The following is a 23,507-nucleotide window of genomic DNA, read 5'->3' as shown; positions in this document are numbered from 1 at the left end:
CCACCCAACCATTCAAGTAGTTCTTTTTTACTTTCCTTTTTTATTTGTCCCATACAGTAATTCAATATCCAAAACTGGTGTTATTCATTAATAATACTCTTATATTTACTACTGCAGAACCCCCAAGAAACGTTCGTGTCTCAGACATTTCCAAGACTGCTATCAGTCTGTCATGGCAGAAGCCAGCGTTTGATGGTGGCAGCAAGATCACTGGATACATTGTAGAAAAACGTGATCTTCCAGACGGCAGATGGACAAAAGCTAGCTTCACCAATGTTATTGAGACTCAGTTCACCGTGTCTGGTCTGACCCAGAATTCCCGGTATGAATTCCGGGTCTTTGCTAAGAATGCCGTTGGCTCCATTAGTAATCCCTCCGATGTTGTGGGTCCCATCACATGCGTTGATACCTACGGTAAGTGTTTTCCAAGGATATAAAGGTATCATTTTGTGGTACTAGGAGACTTAAAGGCAGTGCTGTTTTGTAGAACCATAGGCTTTTAAATATGGAAGGCTAGCAAACGATCAAATAAGCTTGAATGGCTGCAAGCTATTTGAGCATGATTGTAATGAGCATCTTTGGCTGTCTCTGCATTTTTGAAGTTTTATTGTATCTTTATTCTTTAAACAACAGAAATCTGCCCACACCCCATGGCCAAAGTAGTTATAATCATCCATGTGGTTGCCTTTTCTTGGTAGAATCAGTTCTAACCTGTTCTAGGTTTAAGATTTAAGTTATACATGCTATCTTTACTTGAATCTGGATTTATAAAATGCCTGTAACTATTAGCTTAAATAAAGTACTGTTATTTTTGGTTTTATTAAATACAAGTCTAAAATAAGTATGTTTTCAACTATTTCTTATTCTTATTTTTTCTTAAGGTGCACCTGAAATTGATGTGCCACCAGAATATACAGAAGTGGTGAAATATAAAGCAGGAACTTCAGTTAAGCTAAAACTAGGCATCTCGGGCAAGCCTACACCCACAATTGAATGGTTCAAAAATGGCAACGAAGTACAAAGCAGTGCACTAGTGTCTATTGAAAACACAACAGAATTTGCTTCTATACTTCTCAAGGATGCAACTCGACTCAACAGTGGCACCTATGAATTAAAACTGAAGAATGCCATGGGTTCAGCATCAGCCCATGTTAGAGTACAGATACTTGGTATGTCATGAGATACAGTTGTATTATTACTTATTATTGTTTAATAGTATAAATACTTAACATCATCTTTCTTCTGCCTTCCACAGACAAGCCAGGACCCCCAGGTGGACCTATACAGTTTAAGACAGTCACTGCTGAAAAGATTACAATAACATGGGACCCACCAGCAGATGATGGTGGTGCACCAGTAACACACTATGTTGTTGAAAAGCGGGAGACGAGTCGGGTTGTATGGTCTTTAATTTCTGAAAAATTGGAGGGGTGTATCATAACTACAACAAAACTCATAAAAGGAAATGAATATGTGTTCCGTGTACGTGGTGTTAACAAGTTTGGAGTTGGTGATTCACTGGAGTCTGAACCTGTTATAGCCAAAAATTCATTTGGTAAGAAAGAAACACATAACTTATGCAACTAAATCATCTTGTGTATTCTTTGTAAGTAGTACTGACCTACTGGTATATATTCTTTTTAACCAGTTACACCTGGACCACCTAGTGTACCAGAAGTCACAATGATAACCAAGAATTCTATGACCGTTGTCTGGAATAGGCCCACTGTTGATGGAGGCAGTGAAATATCAGGATATTTTCTTGAGAAGCGTGACAAGAAGAGTCTAAGCTGGTTCAAGGTTACTAAAGAAACCATTCGGGACACCAGACAGAAAGTAACAGGTCTGACTGAAAACAGTGAATATAATTTCCGAGTTTGTGCTGTTAACGCAGCTGGACAAGGTCCGTTCTCTGAAGCTTCTGACTTCTACAAAGCTGCAGATCCTGTTGGTAAGCTATAACGTGCAGTATTTCTAATTGGTTAGAAATCAATGGACAATGAGCAATTAGGATGGGATTGCACAAATGTAACTGAGGACCGATTTTATTTCTCTTTATGATTAAATGTAGTACAGCTTCTGACTCCCCCTCCCCCATAATCTGTCACTTACAGATAAGCCAGGCACACCAACAAAGCTGAAGGTTGTGGATACAACCAAGACATCTGTCACCCTTGGCTGGATTAAACCTGCCTATGATGGAGGAAGTCCAATTACCAACTACGTGGTGGAGAAAAGAGAAGGTGAAGAGCAGAAATGGACTGTAGTCAGCACTAAAGGAGAAGTGAGAACAACTGAGTATGTTGTATCCCACCTTCAGCCAAGTGTTAATTATTATTTCCGCGTGTCTGCTATAAATTGCGCTGGACAAGGAGAGCCTATTGAAATGACGGAACCCGTTCAAGCTAAAGACATTCTTGGTACTATACTTTTCATTAATTTATATTTTTTCTATGTTTAAGTTTTTCTTTTTTTCAAAACATTTCTTCTTTCATTCCAAATATGCACTATTAATTTTTTATTACTTCCACAGTGGCACCAGAGATTGATCTGGATGTTGCTCTACGGACCTCTGTTATTGCTAAAGCAGGTGAAGATGTACAAATAATGATTCCATTCAAAGGAAGACCTCCTCCAACAGTCACATGGAGAAAGGGTGACAAGAATCTTGGGATTGATGAAAGATATATCATCCAGAACACAGAGTCATCTACACTACTTACTATTCCTCAAGTTACCCGGAATGATACAGGAAAATATGTTCTTACAATTGAAAATGGAGTTGGAGAAGCAAAATCATCATTTGTGAATGTAAAAGTACTTGACACACCATCTGCCTGCCAGAAGCTGCAGCTTAAGCATGTCTCTCGTGGCACAGTTACACTGGTGTGGGAGCCACCTCTCATTAATGGTGGTTCGGAAATAACAAATTATGTTGTTGAAAAAAGAGATGCTACGAAGAGGGCCTGGTCAACGGTAACAACAAAGTGTTCTCATACCACCTTTAAGCTAACTAACCTATCAGAGAAGACTGCATTCTTCTTCCGTGTTCTTGCTGAAAATGAAATTGGGCTGGGTGAACCTTGTGAGACATCTGAACCAGTGAAAGCTGCAGACATACCTGGACCTGTAAAAGACCTAGCCATGAAAGATTCTACAAAGACTTCTGTTAAATTGCAGTGGAGCAAACCTGACTATGATGGTGGTAGTATTATATCGGACTATGTTATTGAAAAGAAACTGCAGGAAGAAAAAGAATGGACATATGCAGGCACAAGCAAGAGCTGTGAATTTGAAGTTGAAAAACTTAAAGAGCTTTCTGTCATGGAATTCAGAGTCTTTGCTAAAAATGAAAAAGGCATGAGTGATGGTGTTACTGTTGGACCCATTACAGTAAAAGAACTTATAATAACACCTGAAGCTGACCTTTCTGATATTCCTGGAGGACAAATTGCAGTAAGAATTGGACATAATCTGCACATTGAATTGCCTTATAAAGGTAAACCTAAGCCATCAATGAGCTGGCTCAAGGACAACCTTCCTCTTAAAGAAACTGAACACCTTCGTTTCAAGAAAACTGAAAACAAGATAAGCTTAAGCATCAAGAATGTGAAAAAGGATCATGGTGGCAAATATACTTTAATTCTTGATAATGTAGTCTGCAGAAAATCATTCACAATCACTGTCATCACTCTTGGCCCTCCATCTAAGCCAAAAGGACCTTTAAAACTAGATGAAATCAAAGCAGATAGTGTAGTTTTGTCCTGGGAAGCTCCCGAAGATGATGGGGGAGGAGAAATCACTGGCTACAGTATTGAGAAGAGAGAAACTTCACAAATGAACTGGAAGCTGGTGTGTTCGAGTGCTGCAAGAACAACTTTCAAAGTACCAAACCTTGTTAAAGACACAGAGTATCAGTTTAGAGTTCGTGCAGAAAACAGATACGGAGTGAGCCCACCTCTTGTGTCAGCAGATGTTGTGGCAAAGCATCAGTTTAGACCACCGGGTGCCCCAGGCAAGCCTGTTGTATACAACATAACTGCTGATGGAATGACCATATCTTGGGACGCTCCCGTTTATGATGGTGGTTCAGAGATTACTGGATACCACGTTGAAAAGAAGGAACGAAACAGTATTTTGTGGCAGAAGGTCAATGTTGCATTAATATCTAGCAGAGAATACAGGATTACTGGACTGCTAGAGGGCCTGGATTACCAGTTCCAAGTATATGCTGAAAATACTGCAGGTCTAAGCCGAGCTAGCGAGCCAAGCAAGTTTACTCTGGCAGTCTCTCCAGTGGGTGAGTGAACAGTCAATCACTCATCCAAGGAAATTCTAGTCTTGTAGATTATAGTGAGCAGTAATAAAAATAATCATTAATTATTTTTCTTACAGACCCACCTGGTACTCCTGATTACATCGATGTCACGAGAGAAACAGTCACCCTTAAATGGACACCCCCACTGCGTGACGGAGGCAGTAAGATTGTGGCCTACAGCATTGAGAAACGGCAAGGAAGCGAAGACCGTTGGCTCAGATGTAATTTTACTGATGTCAGTGAATGCCAATATACAGTTACAGGACTCAGTTCAGGTGACCGATATGAATTCAGAGTGCTTGCAAGAAATGCTGTTGGTACAATCAGCCCGCCTTCACAGTCTTCAGGATATATCATGACCCGAGATGAAAACAGTAAGCATTATTTCTTAATATCCTTGTATTTGGGTACTGAAACCAGTTAGAGCTTCTGGCTGTAGTGATTGGAAATGAGAGGGCAAGCAGGGAAGAATGTGTGGTTGAGGTCCTTCCAGTCGACTCAGAACCTTTCCGTTTGTACTCGAAGGTGGGAGGGTCTAAGTTAAAGACCCAAATCTGGCAGACATACGTAATCAATTGCTGAACGGCATGGCTCTCTACATTTGTGCTGGATAAACAGCAGCAGCAAAGTTGGAAAGGAATTATAAACTGTAATATTCTGACGCACTGAATAATTCAGAAATTAAAATGTGCCTCAGGTGGCTTGGCATAATGTACACAGCATATATTAATGGCGTACTTCACCTATCATTAATATGATGCACTGTGTGCCTACAAGAAAAATAAGTTTATAGTACAAATAATAACTTACTTATTTTTAGAAAATGCCATTTTCTAAGTTGAAAAATTCCACATATAACAATCTTCTATAATTAGTACATTAAAAAGAGTATCAGGAAAAAAATACTTAGCTATACGTAAATTAAATTATCTTTTCCTTTTTAGTTGCTCCAACAATTGAATTTGGCCCTGAGCACTTTGAAGGCCTTACTGTTAAAGCTGGAGAGACCATCAAACTTAAAGCTCTAATCAAAGGACGTCCAGTACCTAAAGTGACATGGTTTAAGGATGGTAAAGAGATTGAGAAAATAATGAATATAGAAATAACTACCGCTATTGGATACAGTACAATCTTCATTAGAGATGCTACCCGGGATCATCGTGGAGTGTACACAGTAGAAGCCAAAAATGCATCTGGCACTAAACGAGAAGATATTACCTTCAGAGTACAAGGTACTGCACCAAACACTTTCAGCGTGTTTTTGTTTTGAAACATTATCTGATCCTAAGTGCCGGCAAATTATAATTCTGAACCTTTACAATTGCAGACACACCAGGAAAAGTTGGTGGACCGATACGATTCACGAACGTTACTGGAGAAAAAGTCACATTATGGTGGGAGCCTCCAGCTAATGATGGTTGTGCTTCTATTTCCCACTACATAATTGAAAAACGTGAAACCAGCAGGATTGCTTGGGCATTAGTTGAAGATAAATGTGAAGCTTGCAGCTACACTGCACTTAAATTAATTAAGGGCAACGAGTACCAGTTCCGTGTGTCTGCAGTGAACAAATTTGGAGTTGGCAGACCATTGGAGTCTGATCCAGTTACTGCACAAATACCTTACAGTAAGTTTCCACCTCATTCTGTAGAAATAACTGTGGAGTTACCATCTTGTGTTTCTAATTACGTTTTCCTTTTTTTAGCTCTCCCTGATGCACCAGGTACTCCAGAGCCTACCAATGTAACAGGAGACAGTATCACACTGACATGGGCAAGACCACAATCAGATGGTGGAAGCGAGATAAATGAGTATATTCTAGAAAGGAGAGAAAAGAAGAGCATGCGCTGGGTTAAAGTATCCAGTAAGAGACCCATTACTGAGAACAGATACAGAGTAACTGGCCTTATTGAAGGCAACGAGTATGAATTCCATGTCATGGCTGAAAACGCTGCAGGAGTTGGACCTCCAAGTGATGTTTCAAGGCTGATTAAATGTAGAGAACCAGTCAGCCCACCAAGTGCTCCTAACGTTGTAAAGGTGACAGATACATCAAAGACTAGTGTAAGCTTAGAGTGGACCAAGCCGGTTTTTGATGGCGGTATGGAAATAATTGGCTACATCATTGAGATGTGCAAAGCTGATCTCGAAGCATGGCAGAAAGTCAATGCAGAGACTGTTCTTGCTACTAAATATACCGTTGTTGATCTGGAGGCAGGAGAACACTATAAATTCAGAGTTAGTGCTGTCAATGGTGCTGGCAAAGGAGAAAGTTGTGAAGTTCCTGCTTCAGTCCAAACTGTGGACAGGCTTTCTGCACCTGACATTGATATCGATGCAAACTTCAAGCAGACTCATATTGTAAGAGCAGGTGCAAGCATTCGTCTATTTATTGCCTTCTCTGGAAGACCTGCTCCTACCGCTGCGTGGTCCAAAGCAGATGCTAATCTTAGCTTGCGTGCTGACATTCAAACAACTGATTCATTTAGCACATTGACTGTGGAGGAATGCAACAGAAACGATTCTGGCAAGTATGTCTTTACTGTGGAAAACAACAGTGGAAGTAAGTCTATCACATTTACTGTCAAGGTTTTAGACACACCTGGTCCACCAGGTCCTATTACATTTAAAGACGTGACTAGAGGATCTATTACTTTAATGTGGGATGCTCCTGTTCTGGATGGAGGTTCTCGTATCCATCACTACGTTGTGGAAAAACGGGAAGCAAGCCGTCGTAGCTGGCAAGTGGTGAGTTCAAAATGCACTCGACAAATCTTTAAGGTCACTGATCTGGCAGAAGGTGTGCCATATTACTACCGAGTGTCAGCAGAAAATGAATATGGTGTAGGTGAACCCTGTGAATTAACAGAACCGGTTGTAGCCACAGAAGAACCTGCTCCACCTAAGAGACTAGATATTGTTGATACAACCAAATCTTCTGTAGTTTTAGCTTGGCTTAAACCTGATCATGATGGTGGTAGCCGTGTTACTGGATACCTTCTTGAAATGAAACAAAAAGGATCTGACTCCTGGATTGAAGCTGGACAAACCAAACAACTTACTTTCACTGTTGAAGGCCTTGTGGAGAACACTGAGTATGAGTTCCGGGTCAAGGCAAAGAATGATGCTGGCTACAGTGAGCCAAGAGAAGCTTTCTCTTCTGTTATTATTAAGGAGCCACAGATTGAACCAACAGCAGATCTCAGTGAAATAAGCAGACAGCTCATAACATGCAAGGCTGGAAGCACCTTTACTATTGACGTACCAATCAGTGGGCGCCCAGCTCCAAAAGTGACATGGAAACTGGAAGAGATGAGGCTGAAGGAAACTGAGAGAGTGACCATCAAGACAACAAAAGAGAGAACCACACTGACTGTAAAGGACAGTATGAGAGGTGACTCTGGCAAATACTACCTCACACTTGAAAACACTGCTGGTGTGAAAACATTTACTGTCACAGTAGTAGTCATAGGAAGGCCAGGTCCTGTCACTGGCCCAATTGAAATATCATCTGTCTCTGCTGAATCCTGTGTATTGACCTGGAAAGAACCTGAAGATGACGGTGGCAGTGACATTACAAACTACATTGTAGAGAAACGTGAATCTGGCACAACAGCATGGCAGCTGGTAAATTCCAGTGTGAAACGTACACAGATCAAAGTCACTCGTCTCACAAAATACCAGGAGTACAGTTTCCGAGTAAGCTCAGAAAACAGATTTGGTGTCAGCAAACCCCTTGAATCAAAAACAGTGGTTGCTGAGCATCCATTCGGTAAGTGAAACACTTTTCAAAATTTGTTCTTTTCCTCTGTCGGAGGTATTTGTAATAACTAACATTTTCCTCTCCGCTTTTTTTGTGTGTAGTCCCACCCAGCCCACCTTCAAGGCCAGAAGTCTATTCTGTGTCTGCAACCGCCATGGCAATTCGTTGGGAGGAACCATATCATGATGGTGGCAGCAAAGTCATTGGATATTGGGTTGAAAAGAAGGAGCGCAACACCATCCTTTGGGTGAAGGAGAACAAAGTGCCATGCTGTGAATGCAACTACAAAGTCACAGGATTGGTGGAAGGCCTAGAATATCAATTCAGAACCTATGCTCTAAATGCTGCAGGTGTTAGCAAAGCTAGTGAAGCTTCCAGACCTGTCGTGGCTCAAAATCCAGTTGGTATGTATTACCTTTAGAGTTATGTTGTTATTTAAGCTAAAATAGAATTGCATTTCTCATTTTTCTGTTTTATTTCTCCAGATCCACCAGGAAGACCAGAAGTAACAGATGTCACCAGATCTACAGTGTCGCTGAGCTGGTCAGCACCCCTTTATGATGGTGGAAGCAAAATTATTGGCTATATTATAGAACGTAAACCATACAGCGAATCTGGTGATGGACGCTGGCTGAAATGCAATTACACCATTGTCTCAGAAAACTTTTTTACGGTGACAGCTCTTAGTGAAGATGAAGCATACGAATTCCGTGTACTAGCAAAGAATGCTGCCGGTGTGATTAGCAAAGGATCTGAATCGACTGGTGCTGTCATTTGCAAAGATGAATACTGTAAGAAATAATCACTTGTAACAGTTAAAAACTTAATGTTCTAATTTTAGTACAGTCATGTAATTTTTTTAAAAATCTCTTTTTCCTTATGACAGCACCACCAAAGGCTGAACTTGATGCCAGACTGCAGGGAGAAGTTGTGACCATTAGGGCTGGATCAGATCTTGTTCTTGATGCAGCCGTTGGTGGGAAACCAGAACCAAAAGTCTCCTGGTCTAAAGGTGACAGGGAATTGGATCTGTGTGAAAAGATATCTCTGCAATACACCAGCAAACGAGCCATTGCAATTATCAAGTTCTGTGACAGAAGTGATAGTGGAAAATATACTCTAACTGTTAAAAATGCCAGTGGGATGAAACAAATTTCTGTTCTTGTCAAAGTGCTTGGTATGTATCCCATGATTAATATTCATACTTAGTATACTAAAAAACCCAAATTCTTTTAAACAAGTTTGAGAAGCTTTTCCTTAGCTGCTAATAACAATACTTATTTTCATCTCTACTCAGATTCACCAGGTCCATGTGCAGGCAAAATCACTGTTAGCAGAGTAACAGAAGAGAAATGTACTCTGGCATGGAACATGCCTGAGGAAGATGGAGGTGCCCAGATCACTCACTATATCATAGAAAGGCGTGAAACCAGCAGACTTCACTGGGTTATTGTTGAGGCTGAATGCCAGACTTTATCATGTGTGGTAACCAAACTTATAAAAAATAATGAATATATCTTCCGTGTGAGAGCTGTCAACAAATATGGACCAGGTGTTCCACTTGAGACGGAACCTATGATTGCCAGGAATGCTTTCAGTGAGTGTTACTACCTTCCATGCTCCATCAGAATTTGTGAAATATTTCTCATAAACAAACTATTTCTTAATTTTTTTCTTTTTTTTCACCTTGAAAAAACCCAGCCATCCCAACACAGCCTGGTGCTCCTGAAGAAGTGAGTGTCGGCAAGGAACATATCATTATTCAGTGGACAAAACCAGAATCAGATGGTGGCAGTGAGATTAAGGACTATCTTGTGGACAAACGGGAAAGGAAAAGTCTGCGCTGGACACGTGTGAACAGAGATTACACTGTTTATGATACCAGGCTGAAAGTTACTGGTCTCATGGAAGGAAGCCAGTACCAGTTCCGTGTCACTGCAGTAAATGCTGCCGGGAACAGTGAGCCCAGTGAAGCTTCACAGTACATGTTATGTAAAGAGCCATCATGTAAGTTACCAAAAATTAAACATATTTTAATATTTACTTACAACAATGGAGCATAAACCCACGTTGACACTTCGACTGAGATACCCGAAACCACGTATGATAGCACTGAACTAGCTAATACTAAAATAAACTTAAAAGCAGTTATAGTTCATTTAAAGTGTATTATGTTTAGAAATCGTTTTGAACTGTAAAATGTTTCCTGCATCCATGTAAAATGCATTTTCTTCTTTTTCATAGATACCCCTGCAGCACCTTCAGCTCCAAGAGTTGTGGATACTACTAAGCACAGCATAAGTTTAGCATGGTCAAAGCCCACATATGACGGTGGTGCTGACATCTTGGGCTATGTTCTTGAAATGAAAGAAGAAGGTACCGAACAGTGGTATCGACCACATACAACTGCCACTCTGAGGAATGCAGAGTTCACCGTGACTGGTCTTAAAACAAATCAGAAATACCAATTCAGAGTTGCTGCTACAAATGTAAATGGAATGAGTGAATTTAGTGAATCATCAGCACAAATAGAACCTGTGGAAAGAATAGGTAATTTGAAGACTTAATGTATATTTTAAGGAATAATTATATTTTTCTTTAGAACTACTAAAACATTAATTAATTCCATGTTTCTTACACCCTTCATCAGAAATACCTGAGCTTGAAATTGCTGATGATCTGAAGAAGACAGTTACAGTCAGAGCTGGTGGTTCCCTGCGCCTAATGGTCTCTGTATCTGGCAGACCTGCTCCCATAATCACATGGAGCAAGCAGGGTGTTGACCTTGTAAGTCGAGCTATTATTGATACTACAGACAGCTACACTCTGCTTATTGTGGATAAAGTTAATCGGTATGACGCTGGAAAATACGTCATTGAGGCTGAAAATCAATCAGGAAAAAAATCCGCAACTATTTCTGTAAAAGTGTATGGTAAGTACTGCTACATTTGTATACGGGCATTACAGCACCCACAGGGCGCGTTGCTCAGGACTAAGAAAGTCATTCATTTCCAAAGGAAGTTTGCAGTTTAAATAACATGAGAATATTTGGGAAGTCAGAGAAACAACCTAATCCAAAGGAAAATACAAAGTTTCTAAAGCTTTGCAATTTTATAAATAAAATCCCAGCGCTGCTTTTTATGCAGAATCACTCATTGACTCTAAAAGGAAAGGACCCAAAAGGAAAAAATAACACCTCTTTTTTTTGTTTGGTTTAGATACACCTGGTCCACCAGCTGCAGTGAGAATTAAGGAAGTATCAAAAGATTCTGTGACACTTACTTGGGATATTCCAACCATTGATGGTGGAGCCCCAGTCAACAATTACATAATTGAGAAACGTGAAGCTTCCATGAGAGCTTACAAGACTGTCACTACCAAATGCAGCAAAACATTTTATAGAGTCACTGGACTTCTAGAAGGAGCTTTGTACTATTTCAGAGTACTACCAGAAAATATTTACGGCATTGGTGAAGCCTGTGAAACATCTGATGCAGTACTAGTATCTGACGTTCCCATGGTACCACAAAAGCTTGAAGTGATTGACACCACTAAATCAACTGTCACCCTTGCATGGGAGAAACCACCACATGATGGTGGCAGCAGACTGACTGGCTATGTTATTGAGGCCAGCAAAGCTGGAACAGAAAGATGGTTGAAGGTAGTGACACTGAAGCCTACTGTCTATGAGCACACAATTATCTCTCTCAATGAAGGTGAACAGTACTTGTTCAGGGTGAGAGCACAGAATCAGAAGGGCATGTCAGAACCACGAGAGATTGTCACAGCAGTGACGGTACAAGACCAAAAAGGTAAGTATCTACTGTTAAAAATAACAGGGTGAAGCTTACACCAAATGAACATGCTATTTATAAAATGGGTATGTAAAATATCAATTATTTGCTTTTCTCAGTTCTACCAACAATTGACTTTGCTGGAATACCTCAGAAGACAATTCACGTACCAGCTGGCAAGCCCATTGAGTTAGCTATTCCGATTGAAGGACGGCCACCTCCAGCTGCATCTTGGTTCTTTGCTGGTTCTAAACTGAAAGAATCAGAGCGCATCAAAATTGAGACTGTTGCCAAAATGGCTAAATTAACCGTGCGGGAGACCACCATACAGGACACTGGGGAGTATACGCTTGAACTGAAGAACACAACTGGAACAGTTACTGATACAATAAAGGTTATAATCCTTGGTAAGGATTTATGAAAATAACTGTCCATGATCTTTTTCCATCTGAACTTTGTTACACCAGCAATATGATTGCTCTTCTCCACTTTTTTTTTTGTCATTTAATTTTCTCTTTTTTTCCTAGACAAACCTGGACCTCCTGTTGGACCTATCCGAATTGATGAAATTGATTCAAATTATGTAACCATTTCCTGGGAGCCTCCTGAGCTGGATGGCGGAGCTACCCTTAGCGGCTATGTGGTAGAACAGCGCGATGCTCACCGTCCTGGATGGCTGCCAGTTTCAGAGTCAGTAACCAGGACGATGTTCAAATTCACCAGACTTGTTGAAGGTGCAGAATACGTGTTCCGTGTGGCTGCTACAAACCGCTTTGGAATTGGATCTTACCTGCAGTCTGAAATTATAGAATGCAAGAGCAGAATCCGTGAGTCCGAACTTTTGCTTATTCTCTACCTCTAAAAATAAAAATATATATATATAATGGGCTTGATATAGATAAGGATTTTTCTAGATGTTAGTGCTTCCTTTCACCAAATAAAATGGTACATTATGAGGCACAGTAGTCTTGTTATACTTCCAGAAAAAAATGCTATCCATAAATCTGTGTATGTATTATAGATGCATTGCACACAGCCTGGGTGGTAAATTTTGATTTTCTGCTCAGGCCTACCATTAACCTTAAAAATTTCTTTACCACATTACAAAACCAGAAGTATTTCACTGACTGAGTTTGTAAAGATACCTCATAAAGAGTTTGATAGGACACTGATATTACATTCTCATTCACAAGATGTTGCATTTATGTTGCAATGTGTTGTTTTTACAGGTATTCCTGGTCCTCCTGGCACTCCAGAAGTGTTTGATATCTCTCGTGATGGCATGACATTAACTTGGTATCCTCCAGAAGATGATGGTGACTCACAGATTACTGGTTATATTGTGGAACGCAAAGAAGTTAGAGCAGATAGATGGATCCGTGTAAATAAAGTTCCAGTCACCATGACTCGTTACCGTTCCACTGGGTTGGTTGAAGGATTAGAATATGAACACCGAGTCACAGCAATCAATGCCAGAGGCACAGGGAAGCCCAGCCGTCCTTCCAAGTCTGCTGTTGCTAGAGATCCAATTGGTAATTTCCTACATAGATTAAGTACATTATGGCAGAAGGGAATGATACTAGTAAAACTTACTCTTTTTTCTAATTTGGAAATTTATCTGGGTGTATTAATAAATGGGATTCTGACTGGAGAAAACCAAGAACATACTAAAGAAATTCTTTCATTTCAAGTTTTCTGGTATAAATACTATAGACTTAATACCGATCATATGTTGCAAGTTAGCATTTGTTACATCTTGTAAACATTCATTAAAAAAATACCACTTCCTTCCTCACCCCCACCTTCCATCTAATCTTCTCTTCCAGCTCCTCCAGGTAAACCTCAGAATCCAAGAGTCACTGATACTACAAGAACATCCGTCTCCCTGGCTTGGAGTCCACCAGAAGATGAAGGTGGCTCTAAAGTTACTGGCTACTTAATTGAGATGCAGAAGGTTGATCAATTTGAATGGACCAAATGCAATACCACGCCAACCAAGATTCGTGAATACACCTTGACACATCTCCCCCAGGGTGCAGAGTACAGATTCCGCGTGCTAGCTTGTAATGCTGGTGGACCAGGAGAACCTGCTGAAGTGCCAGGAACAGTCAAAATAACAGAAATGCTTGGTAAGACACTTCAAGTATTAACCCTCATTGAAAGCTGTCCTAAAAAAGTATTTGCCTAAAACAAGTATGACATCATCTGTAAACAGACATAGCATGACCTGTTAATTTATTTACAGAATATCCCGACTACGAACTTGATGAAAAATACCAGGAAGGTCTCATGGTGAGACAAGGTGGAGTTATCAGGCTTACAATACCCATTAAGGGTAAGCCCATCCCAATATGCAAATGGACAAAGGAGGGACACGACATCAGCAAGAGAGCCATGATTGCGACTTCTGACACTCACACAGAACTTGTCATCAAAGATGCAGAAAGAGAAGATTCGGGCACCTATGACTTGGCACTTGAAAACAAGTGTGGCAAAAAAGCTGTGTATATTAAAGTCAGAGTGATTGGCATTCCAAATCCACCAGAAGGGCCACTTGAGTATGATGATATACAAGCTCGTTCTGTCAGAGTAAGCTGGAGACCTCCTACAGATGATGGTGGTGCAGATATCCTAGGTTATATTGTTGAGAGACGCGAAGTACCAAAGACTGCCTGGTACACTGTTGACTCCAGAGTGAAAGGGACATCACTAGTGGTTAAAGGGCTCAAAGAAAATGTGGAATATCACTTCCGTGTTTCTGCTGAAAATCATTTCGGTATTAGCAAGTCTCTCAAATCTGAAGAACCAGCAGTACCAAAGACACCTCTAAGTAAGTCTGGTTTTAGATTTATTTTTTTTTAAATAATAATGTTTAATTACTCCATTAAGTTTCTAAAAGTGCAATGGTTATATACCAAGAGCTTTAATGCTACACCTCTATTATTTTTGTTACTATAATTATTAACAGATCCTCCAGAGCCTCCAAACAACCCACCTGAAGTGCTTGATGTTACAAAGAGTTCTGTCAACTTGTCCTGGTCCAGACCTAAAGATGATGGTGGTTCTCGCGTAACTGGCTACTACATCGAACGTAAAGAGACGTCTACAGAAAAATGGGTCCGGCATAATAAGACGCAGATTACCACTACCATGTACACAATCACAGGCCTTGTTCCAGATGCTGAATATCAATTCCGTATCATTGCTCAAAATGACATTGGTGAAAGCGAAGCAAGTCCTGCTTCTGAACCAGTTGTATGCAAGGATCCGTTTGGTAAGAAAATGTTTGCATTAACAGATCTTCTGAAGAGCAACTTAGTGGCATTTAGAGAGGAATTCATTTTCGGTATCCATTTTAATTTTCAGACAAACCAAGCCAACCTGGAGAAATTGAGATCACTTCTATATTTAAAGACAGCATTACGTTAGAATGGGAACGACCTGAAAGTGATGGTGGCAAAGAGATCCTTGGCTATTGGGTTGAATATCGCCAGTCTGGAGAAAGCACCTGGAAAAAATGCAATAAAGAACGCATCAAGGACAGGCAGTTTACTGTAGGAGGTTTACTAGAGGCTACAGAATACGAGTTCCGTGTTTTTGCAGAAAATCAGACTGGCCTCGGCAGACCACGAAGGACTGCTATGGCAGTGAAAACTAAATTAACATGTAAGCAAAATTAGTGTCTTATTTGCTGTGATAGTGTTGTGATTTGCTGTGTCATAAACCATGGAGCAGCACTTAATATGCTATTTGTTTTACATGTTACTTGCCAATATGACCGTCTTAAAGCACAGTCTTTCAATTGTTAGAGGCACAAGTATAAATGAAAATTAATTTCCAGTAATACAGAGATAGAGGTAAATTTCAAAGTAATCTTCACTATTTTTTAATTTTCTTTGCTGTAGCTGGAGAAGCACCTGCCATAAGGAAGGAGATGCAGGATGTTACAACTAAACTGGGTGAAGCAGCCCAGCTGACATGCCAGATTGTTGGGAGACCTTTGCCTGATATTAAATGGTACCGCTTTGGCAAAGAACTGGTGCAGAGCCGAAAATACAAAATGTCATCTGATGGACGCAACCATACACTGACAGTAGTAACAGATGAACAGGAGGATGAAGGTCTCTACACTTGTATGGCTACCAATGATGTCGGAGAAATTGAAACTAGTGGCAAGCTGTTACTGCAGGCCCCTCCTCAGTTCCATCCTGGCTTCCCATTGAAAGAGAAATACTATGCAGGTGCAGGCGGCACCCTCCGCCTCCACGTTATGTACATTGGCCGACCAGTACCAGCAATAACTTGGTTCCACGGCAACAAACCTTTGAGAGGATCAGAAACAGTTACTATTGAGAACACAGAGCATTATACTCATCTTGCTATTAAGAACGTTCAGCACAAGACTCATGCTGGGAAGTACAAAGTGCAACTCAGTAACACATTTGGAACAGTTGACACCGTCCTTAATGTGGAAATACAAGGTAATGAATTTTACTGTCAGTGTTTTTGTGGAATTTTTTTTTCAAATATTTAACAGCAAAAGAACTAAAAATATCATGCTTTTTCTTTTTCAGATAAGCCAGATAAACCAGTAGGGCCAATTGTTATAGAATCTATACTGAAGAATTCTGTGGTGATAAGCTGGAAACCACCAGAAGATGATGGAGGTGCTATGATAACCAACTACGTCATAGAGAGACGTGAAGCCAAGGAAGGAGCAGAATGGCAACTTGTATCTTCAAACATTTCAGGCACAACATGTAGAATTGTTAACCTAACTGAAAATGCAGGCTATTATTTCCGTGTTTCTGCTCAGAATACATATGGCATTAGTGAAGCATTGGAGGTTTCATCAGTTGTTGTTATGAAGCCTCCATTTGGTAAGTGGATGCCAAAATATCAATTCCTGTATGTCCCTGTAATTACTAAGGCAAACTCACTTCACTTTTTGAATGTTTTTATTCTTTACAGAAAAACCAGGACAACCTGGTCAGCCAGTAGCAAGTGCTGTCACAAAGGATTCTTGTGTTGTCTCATGGAAGCCACCTGCAAGTGATGGTGGTGCAAAGATTAGAACTTACTATCTTGAGAAGCGTGAGAAAAAACAAAACAAGTGGATTTCTGTAACAACAGATGAAATTCGTGAAACTGTCTATTCTGTGAAAGATCTTATTGAAGGTCTTGAATATGAATTCCGTGTAAAATGTGAAAATCTTGGTGGTGAAAGTGAGTGGAGTGAGGTATCACAACCGGTCATTCCAAAATCTGATGTACCAATTCAAGCTCCACATTTCAAGGAAGAACTAAGGAATCTGAATGTGAAATTTCAAGCTAATGCCACATTCGTCTGCAAAGTCACTGGTCATCCTAAACCAATTGTCAAGTGGTACAGGCAGGGCAAAGAAATCATGCCAGATGGTGAAAAGATCAAGATACAGGAATTCAAGGGTGGATATTACCAGCTGGTCATCACAAACGTAACGGATGATGATGCCACAGTATATCAAGTTAGAGCTACCAACCAAGGAGGATCTGTGTCTGGCACTGCCTCTTTGGACGTTGAAGGTGAATGAAGGGTCTTGATACCTAAGACATAATCTTTTTAGGCTTTGAATATTTATACTATTGGTGCTCTTTTCATGTGCTTTTGGTAATGTGTTTTCTTCCTCTTTCTATTCCAGTTCCTGCAAAGATTCATTTGCCCAAAAACCTGGAAGGCATGGGAGCTGTTCATGCCCTCCGAGGGGAAGTAGTGAGCATCAAGATTCCATTCAGCGGCAAGCCTCCTCCCGTGATCACATGGCAGAAGGGACAAGACCTTATCGATACTAATGGACACTACCAAGTCATTGTTACACGATCATTCACATCTCTTGTTTTCCCAAATGGCGTTGACAGAAAAGATGCAGGGTTTTACATTGTTTGCGCCAAAAACAGATTTGGAATAGATCAAAAAACAGTTGAATTAGATGTTGCTGATGTGCCTGATCCACCAAGAGGTCTGAAGGTAACTGACATTTCAAGGGATTCAGTTAACTTAACCTGGAATGAACCAGCTACTGATGGTGGAAGCAGAATCATAAACTACATTATTGAGAAACGTGCAACAACAGCAGAGCGATGGATTCGTGTGGCACAAGCTCGTGATACACGATACACAGTGGTGAATCTATTTGGCAAGACCAGCTACCAGTTCCGTGTAATTGCAGAAAACAAGTTTGGCCAAAGCCAGCCTTCTGAACCTACTGATCCAATTATAACAAAAGAGGATAAGACCAGAGTAATGAACTATGATGAAGAAGTTGATGAGACCAGAGAAGTCACCACAGCTAAAGCAGGTCACTATTCTACAAAGGAACTCTATGACAAATATATGATTGCGGAAGAGCTTGGCCGTGGGCAGTTTGGCATTGCACACCGATGTGTTGAGGCAGTTTCAAAAAAGACTTACCTGGCGAAGTTTGTCAAAGTAAAAGGTGCTGACCAAGTTTTGGTAAAGAAAGAGATTTCCATTCTAAACATTGCTAGGCACCAAAATATTCTGTATCTTCATGAATCATTTGAGAGCCTAGAAGAATTGGTCATGATCTTTGAATTCATTTCTGGAGCTGACATCTTCGAAAGAATGAGCACAGCTTCATTTGAACTGAACGAAAGAGAAATAGTAAGTTATGTGCGCCAGGTCTGCGATGCACTAGAATTTTTACATCGCCACAGCATCGGACATTTTGATATTAAACCAGACAACATTATTTACTTCACAAGAAGAAGCTCTGTAGTTAAAATCATTGAATTTGGTCAAGCCAGACAACTGAAGCCTGGGGACAGCTTTAGACTCCAGTTCACTTCTCCCGAATATTATGCACCTGAAGTACATCATCATGATTTGGTCAGCACAGCTACTGACATGTGGTCAGTTGGTGCTCTAACATATATACTGCTCAGTGGCATTAATCCTTTCATTGCTGAAACAAATCAACAAGTTATTGAAAATATTCTAAATGCTGAATACAACTTTGATGATGAAGCATTCAAAGAAATAAGCATTGAGGCCATGGACTTCATAGATCGCCTGCTAGTAAAGGAAAGAAAAGCTCGGATGACAGCTGCTGAAGCACTTAACCACACGTGGCTAAAACAGCAGACAGAAAAGACCAGCACTAAAGTCATCAAGACCTTGAGGCACAGGCGTTACTACCAAACTCTAGTGAAGAAGGAGTTGAACACAGTTGTGTCAGTAGCCCGCATTTCCTGTGGAGGTGCGATTAGATCTCAGAAAGGCATAACGGTGGCTAAAGTTAAAGTTGCACCAATAGACATTGGTCCCATTGCTGGGCAGATAAAGCATACTGTTACAGAAGAAGGAGGGCATGCCAAATATGTATGCAGGATTGAAAACTATGATCAGTCCACACAAGTCACATGGTACTTCGGTATGAGGCAATTAGAAAGCAATGAGAAATATGAAATCAAATACGAAGAAGGTGTGGCAACCATGTACGTCAAAGATGTTTCTAAATCTGACGATGGTACCTACAGATGCAAGGTAGCAAATGACTACGGTGAAGACAGCTCTTATGCAGAACTTTTTGTTAAAGGTGTGAGAGAAATTTCTGAGCACTACAGATGCAGGACTGTTAGGAAAGTGAAACGACGGGTTGATACTATGAGACTATTAGAGCGTCCACCAGAATTTACTCTGCCTTTGTATAATCGCACTGCATACGTTGGAGAAAATGTCAGGTTTGGAGTAACTATAACAGTTCACCCAGAACCTCGCTTAACATGGTTCAAATCAGGCCAGAAAATCAAACCTGGTGATGATGATAAGAAGTATACTTTTGAATCAGACAAGGGTCTTTACCAGCTCGTCATCAATAACGTCACTGAAGAGGATGATGCTGAATACAGTATTGTGGCACGCAATAAATATGGCGAAGACAGCTGCAAAGCTAAACTGACTGTGATTCCCCATCCACCTCCAGCAGATGCCACACTAAGGCCAATGTTTAAAAGACTGCTGGCAAATGCCGAATGTCAAGAAGGCCAAAACGTCAGTTTTGAGATCAGGGTATCTGGCGTACCAAAACCAACTCTGAAGTGGGAGAAAGATGGTCAACCTCTATCCTTTGGTCCTAACTTTGATATAATCCATGAAGGTTTAGATTATTATGCTTTGCATATCAGAGATACTTTACCAGAAGACAGTGGTTATTACAGAGTTACTGCTACAAACAGTGCTGGATCTACAAGCTGTCAGGCTTATCTAAAAGTTGAGCGCTTGAAGTATGTCAAGCGTGAGTACAAGACTGAAGAAGAGCGGGAGAAGCATGTACAGAGGCAAATTGACAAGACCTTACGAATGGCAGAAATCCTTTCCGGGGTTGAAGCTGTTCCACTAACACAAACCGCACAAGAGGCTCTCAGAGAAGCTGCCATCTTATACAAACCAGCTGTTAGCACTAAGACTGTCAAAGGTGAATATGAAATTAAGAAAGAAGAAAAGAAGGAAGAAAGACGACTTCGTATGCCATATGAAGTCCCAGAGCCTCGCAAACATGTGCGTACTACTCTTGAGGAAGATCAGAACATTAAACACTTTGTGCCTCTGTCAGACATGAAGTGGTACAAGAGGCTGCGAGACCAGTACGAAATGCCAGGAAAACTTGAGAGAACTGTTCAGAAACGCCAGAAACGCATACGTCTTTCCAGGTGGGAGCAATTCTACGTGATGCCACTGCCACGCATTTCTGATCAGTATAAGCCTAAATGGCGCATACCAAAACTAACACAAGATGACCTTGAAACTGTGAGACCAGCACGTCGGCGTACCCCATCTCCAGACTACGAATATTACTATAGACCAAGAAGACGATCACTTGGTGACTTGTCTGATGAGGAATTACTCCTGCCTATTGATGACTATTTAGCCATGAAGAGAACTGAAGAGGAAAGACTGCGCCTTGAAGAAGAGCTGGAATTAGGCTTTTCTGCTTCCCCACCAAGCAGAAGCCCCCCACGCTTTGAACTGTCTGCCCTTCGGTATTCTACTGCAGGAGCACAGGTCAGTTCAGCAGAAGAAAGAAAAAGGGAGCTGAGGTATTCAAGCTATCACATCCCAGTTAAAGCTGAGACCAGCGCAAGCTATGCAGAGCTTCGTCAACGCCATGACAGGGCTGCCTACAGACCACCTAAACAAAAGCAAAGAATAATGGATGAAAGAGAGGATGAAGAATTGCTCCGTCCTGTTGGCACTGCTCAACGACTCTCTGAATACAGGAGTGAGCTTGAATATATGGCAGAAGAGGAAAAGAGTAGGCTCAGGAGAAGAAGAGAAAGAGAAATAACTGAGATCACATCAGAGGAAGAAGAAGAAATAGAAATGGTGCAACACGTTCACAGGGAATTTTCACCTCCCTCGAGGTTACTAAGGAGAAGAAGATCTCTTTCTCCAACTTACATTGAGTTGATGCGTCCTGTATCTGAATTAATTCGACCTCGCTCACGGCCTCCTGAAGAAAGTGAGAGAAGATCCCCAACACCAGAGAGAACACGACCACGCTCACCTAGCCCAGTTTCTAGTGAAAGATCGCTCTCTCGATTTGAGAGGATGGCAAGATTTGATATATTTTCTAGATATGAGTCCATGAAATCTGCTTTGAAAACTCAGAAAACAATGGAAAGGAAATATGAAGTTCTCACTCAGCAGCCTTTCACCCTTGATCATGCTCCTCGCATTACCCTGAGAATGCGCTCACATCGGGTACCATGTGGCCATAATACCAGGTTCATTCTAAATGTCCAGTCAAAACCAACTGCTGAAGTGAAATGGTACCATAATGGTATTGAGCTCCAAGAGAGCAGTAAGATACATTTTACTAATACCAGCGGTGTATTAACTCTGGAGATTCTCGACTGCCACATTGATGACAGTGGAACGTACCGAGCTGTATGCACAAACTACAAAGGGGAATGCTCTGATTACGCAACACTAGATGTTACTGGAGGAGATTACACTACATACTCTTCCCAGAGGAGAGATGAAGAAGTACCAAGGTCAATTTTACCTGACTTGATGAAGACAGAGGCATATGCAGTCTCCTCATTTAAGAAAGCATCTGCTACAGAAGCAAGTTCCTCTGTAAGAGAGGTCAAATCAGAAATGTCAGCAACAAGAGAATCACTTTTATCATACGAACACTATGCTGCTTCTGAAGAAAAAATCACTGCAGCTGAAGAAAAATCATTGGAAGAAAGGACTGTACACAAGGCATTTAAAAGCACTCTACCAGCAACAATCCTTACAAAACCACGGTCAATCACAGTTTCGGAAGGGGAGACTGCAAGATTTTCCTGTGATGTTGATGGTGAACCAGCACCAACAATAACATGGTTCCGTGCAGGTCAACCCGTTGTTTCTTCGAGGCGCTTCCAAGTAACACGAACACAGTACAAGTCTACCTTTGAAATTTCTTCAGTCCAGATGTCAGATGAAGGAAGTTACACGGTTGTGGTGGAAAACTCTGAAGGAAGACAGGAAGCGCATTTTACTTTGACCATTCAAAGAACAAAAATTCCTGAAAAAACAATTACATCACCTCCAAAAATCAAATCTCCTGAGCCTCGTGTAAAGTCTCCAGAGCCAGTTAAGTCTCCTAAACGAGTGAAATCTCCTGAACCCATCAGCAGCCCCCCAAAAGCAAAGTCACCACCTGGAGACAAAACAGTACCAACAGAGAAAGTACAATTACCAGCTGCCTCTCCACCAAAGATAAAACAGCATCTGAAAGCAGAAACACTTGGAGATAAGGTGAAGTTATCCTGTGCAGTTGAAAGCAGTGTTCTAAGTGTCAGAGAAGTGGCGTGGTATAAGGATGGCAAAAAACTGAAAGAAGACCATCATTTCAAGTTTCATTATGCAGCAGATGGCACCTATGAGCTCAAAATCCATGACCTCATGGAATCTGATAAAGGAGAATACACGTGTGAAATTATTGGGGAAGGAGGTGTTTCAAAAACTGACTTCCGGTTTACTGGTCAAGTATTTAAAAATATCCATTCCCAGGTAAGAGGTGTATCTGAAACTCATAAATCAGTTCAGAAAGAAGATGAGGTGCTTACAGTTTCTACCCAGAAGAAATCAGCAGTGGCAGCTGAAGAAAAAGCAGCAGTTCAAGAAGTCATTAAGAAATCAGTTGTTACTGAAGATGTCAAACAATTGAAAGCAGAAATTAAAGCTTCTTCAACTAAAATGACAGTGTCCGAAGGGCAGAAAGTGACATTGAAAGCCAACATTCCTGCCGCCTCTGAAGTAAAATGGGTGCTTAATGGAATGGAGCTGAGAAATTCAGATGATTATAGATACGGCGTTTCTGGAAGCGATCACACACTAACTATCAGAAAGGCTAGTAATAAAGATGAAGGTATACTCACTTGTGAGGGGAGAACTGACGAAGGCATTATTAAATGCCAGTATGTCCTGAACTTTTCTAAAGAGCTCTCCAACGAACCAGCATTTATCATGCAGCCTAAGTCTCAGAATGTGAATGAAGGACAAGATGTATTGTTCACCTGTGAAGTTTCTGGGGATCCTTCTCCTGAAATTGAGTGGTTTAAGAATAATCAACCTGTA

At 40.9% G+C, this 23,507-nt stretch overlaps 1 protein-coding gene across 1 annotated transcript in view; it reads left to right on the top strand.

Annotated features, from left to right (window-relative positions):
* LOC104512774 (titin-like) overlaps nucleotides 1–23,507 on the top strand; it is a gene marked incomplete at its 5' end in the record, with an annotated part of 46,295 nt that overhangs the window by 19,932 nt on the left and 2,856 nt on the right. The window contains 29 exons of the mRNA XM_010155878.1: nucleotides 118–414; nucleotides 882–1,169; nucleotides 1,256–1,555; nucleotides 1,649–1,951; nucleotides 2,115–2,420; nucleotides 2,534–4,300; nucleotides 4,396–4,692; nucleotides 5,263–5,550; nucleotides 5,646–5,945; nucleotides 6,024–8,090; nucleotides 8,183–8,485; nucleotides 8,567–8,872; nucleotides 8,968–9,258; nucleotides 9,379–9,678; nucleotides 9,783–10,088; nucleotides 10,326–10,631; nucleotides 10,732–11,013; nucleotides 11,300–11,893; nucleotides 11,995–12,282; nucleotides 12,403–12,702; nucleotides 13,105–13,407; nucleotides 13,702–14,004; nucleotides 14,121–14,705; nucleotides 14,844–15,149; nucleotides 15,242–15,541; nucleotides 15,781–16,356; nucleotides 16,450–16,755; nucleotides 16,847–17,440; nucleotides 17,557–23,504. Coding sequence (XP_010154180.1) covers nucleotides 118–414; nucleotides 882–1,169; nucleotides 1,256–1,555; nucleotides 1,649–1,951; nucleotides 2,115–2,420; nucleotides 2,534–4,300; nucleotides 4,396–4,692; nucleotides 5,263–5,550; nucleotides 5,646–5,945; nucleotides 6,024–8,090; nucleotides 8,183–8,485; nucleotides 8,567–8,872; nucleotides 8,968–9,258; nucleotides 9,379–9,678; nucleotides 9,783–10,088; nucleotides 10,326–10,631; nucleotides 10,732–11,013; nucleotides 11,300–11,893; nucleotides 11,995–12,282; nucleotides 12,403–12,702; nucleotides 13,105–13,407; nucleotides 13,702–14,004; nucleotides 14,121–14,705; nucleotides 14,844–15,149; nucleotides 15,242–15,541; nucleotides 15,781–16,356; nucleotides 16,450–16,755; nucleotides 16,847–17,440; nucleotides 17,557–23,504 — 18,710 coding nt within the window. The remainder of the gene's footprint in view (nucleotides 1–117; nucleotides 415–881; nucleotides 1,170–1,255; nucleotides 1,556–1,648; nucleotides 1,952–2,114; nucleotides 2,421–2,533; nucleotides 4,301–4,395; nucleotides 4,693–5,262; nucleotides 5,551–5,645; nucleotides 5,946–6,023; nucleotides 8,091–8,182; nucleotides 8,486–8,566; nucleotides 8,873–8,967; nucleotides 9,259–9,378; nucleotides 9,679–9,782; nucleotides 10,089–10,325; nucleotides 10,632–10,731; nucleotides 11,014–11,299; nucleotides 11,894–11,994; nucleotides 12,283–12,402; nucleotides 12,703–13,104; nucleotides 13,408–13,701; nucleotides 14,005–14,120; nucleotides 14,706–14,843; nucleotides 15,150–15,241; nucleotides 15,542–15,780; nucleotides 16,357–16,449; nucleotides 16,756–16,846; nucleotides 17,441–17,556; nucleotides 23,505–23,507) is intronic.

The sequence above is a fragment of the Eurypyga helias genome, unplaced genomic scaffold (genome assembly GCF_000690775.1).
Source record: "Eurypyga helias isolate BGI_N326 unplaced genomic scaffold, ASM69077v1 scaffold31537, whole genome shotgun sequence".
NCBI classification, from domain to species: Eukaryota; Metazoa; Chordata; class Aves; order Eurypygiformes; family Eurypygidae; genus Eurypyga; species Eurypyga helias.
The sequence above is the reverse complement of the archived record's forward strand: the minus strand, read 5'-3'. Positions and strand labels throughout refer to the sequence as shown.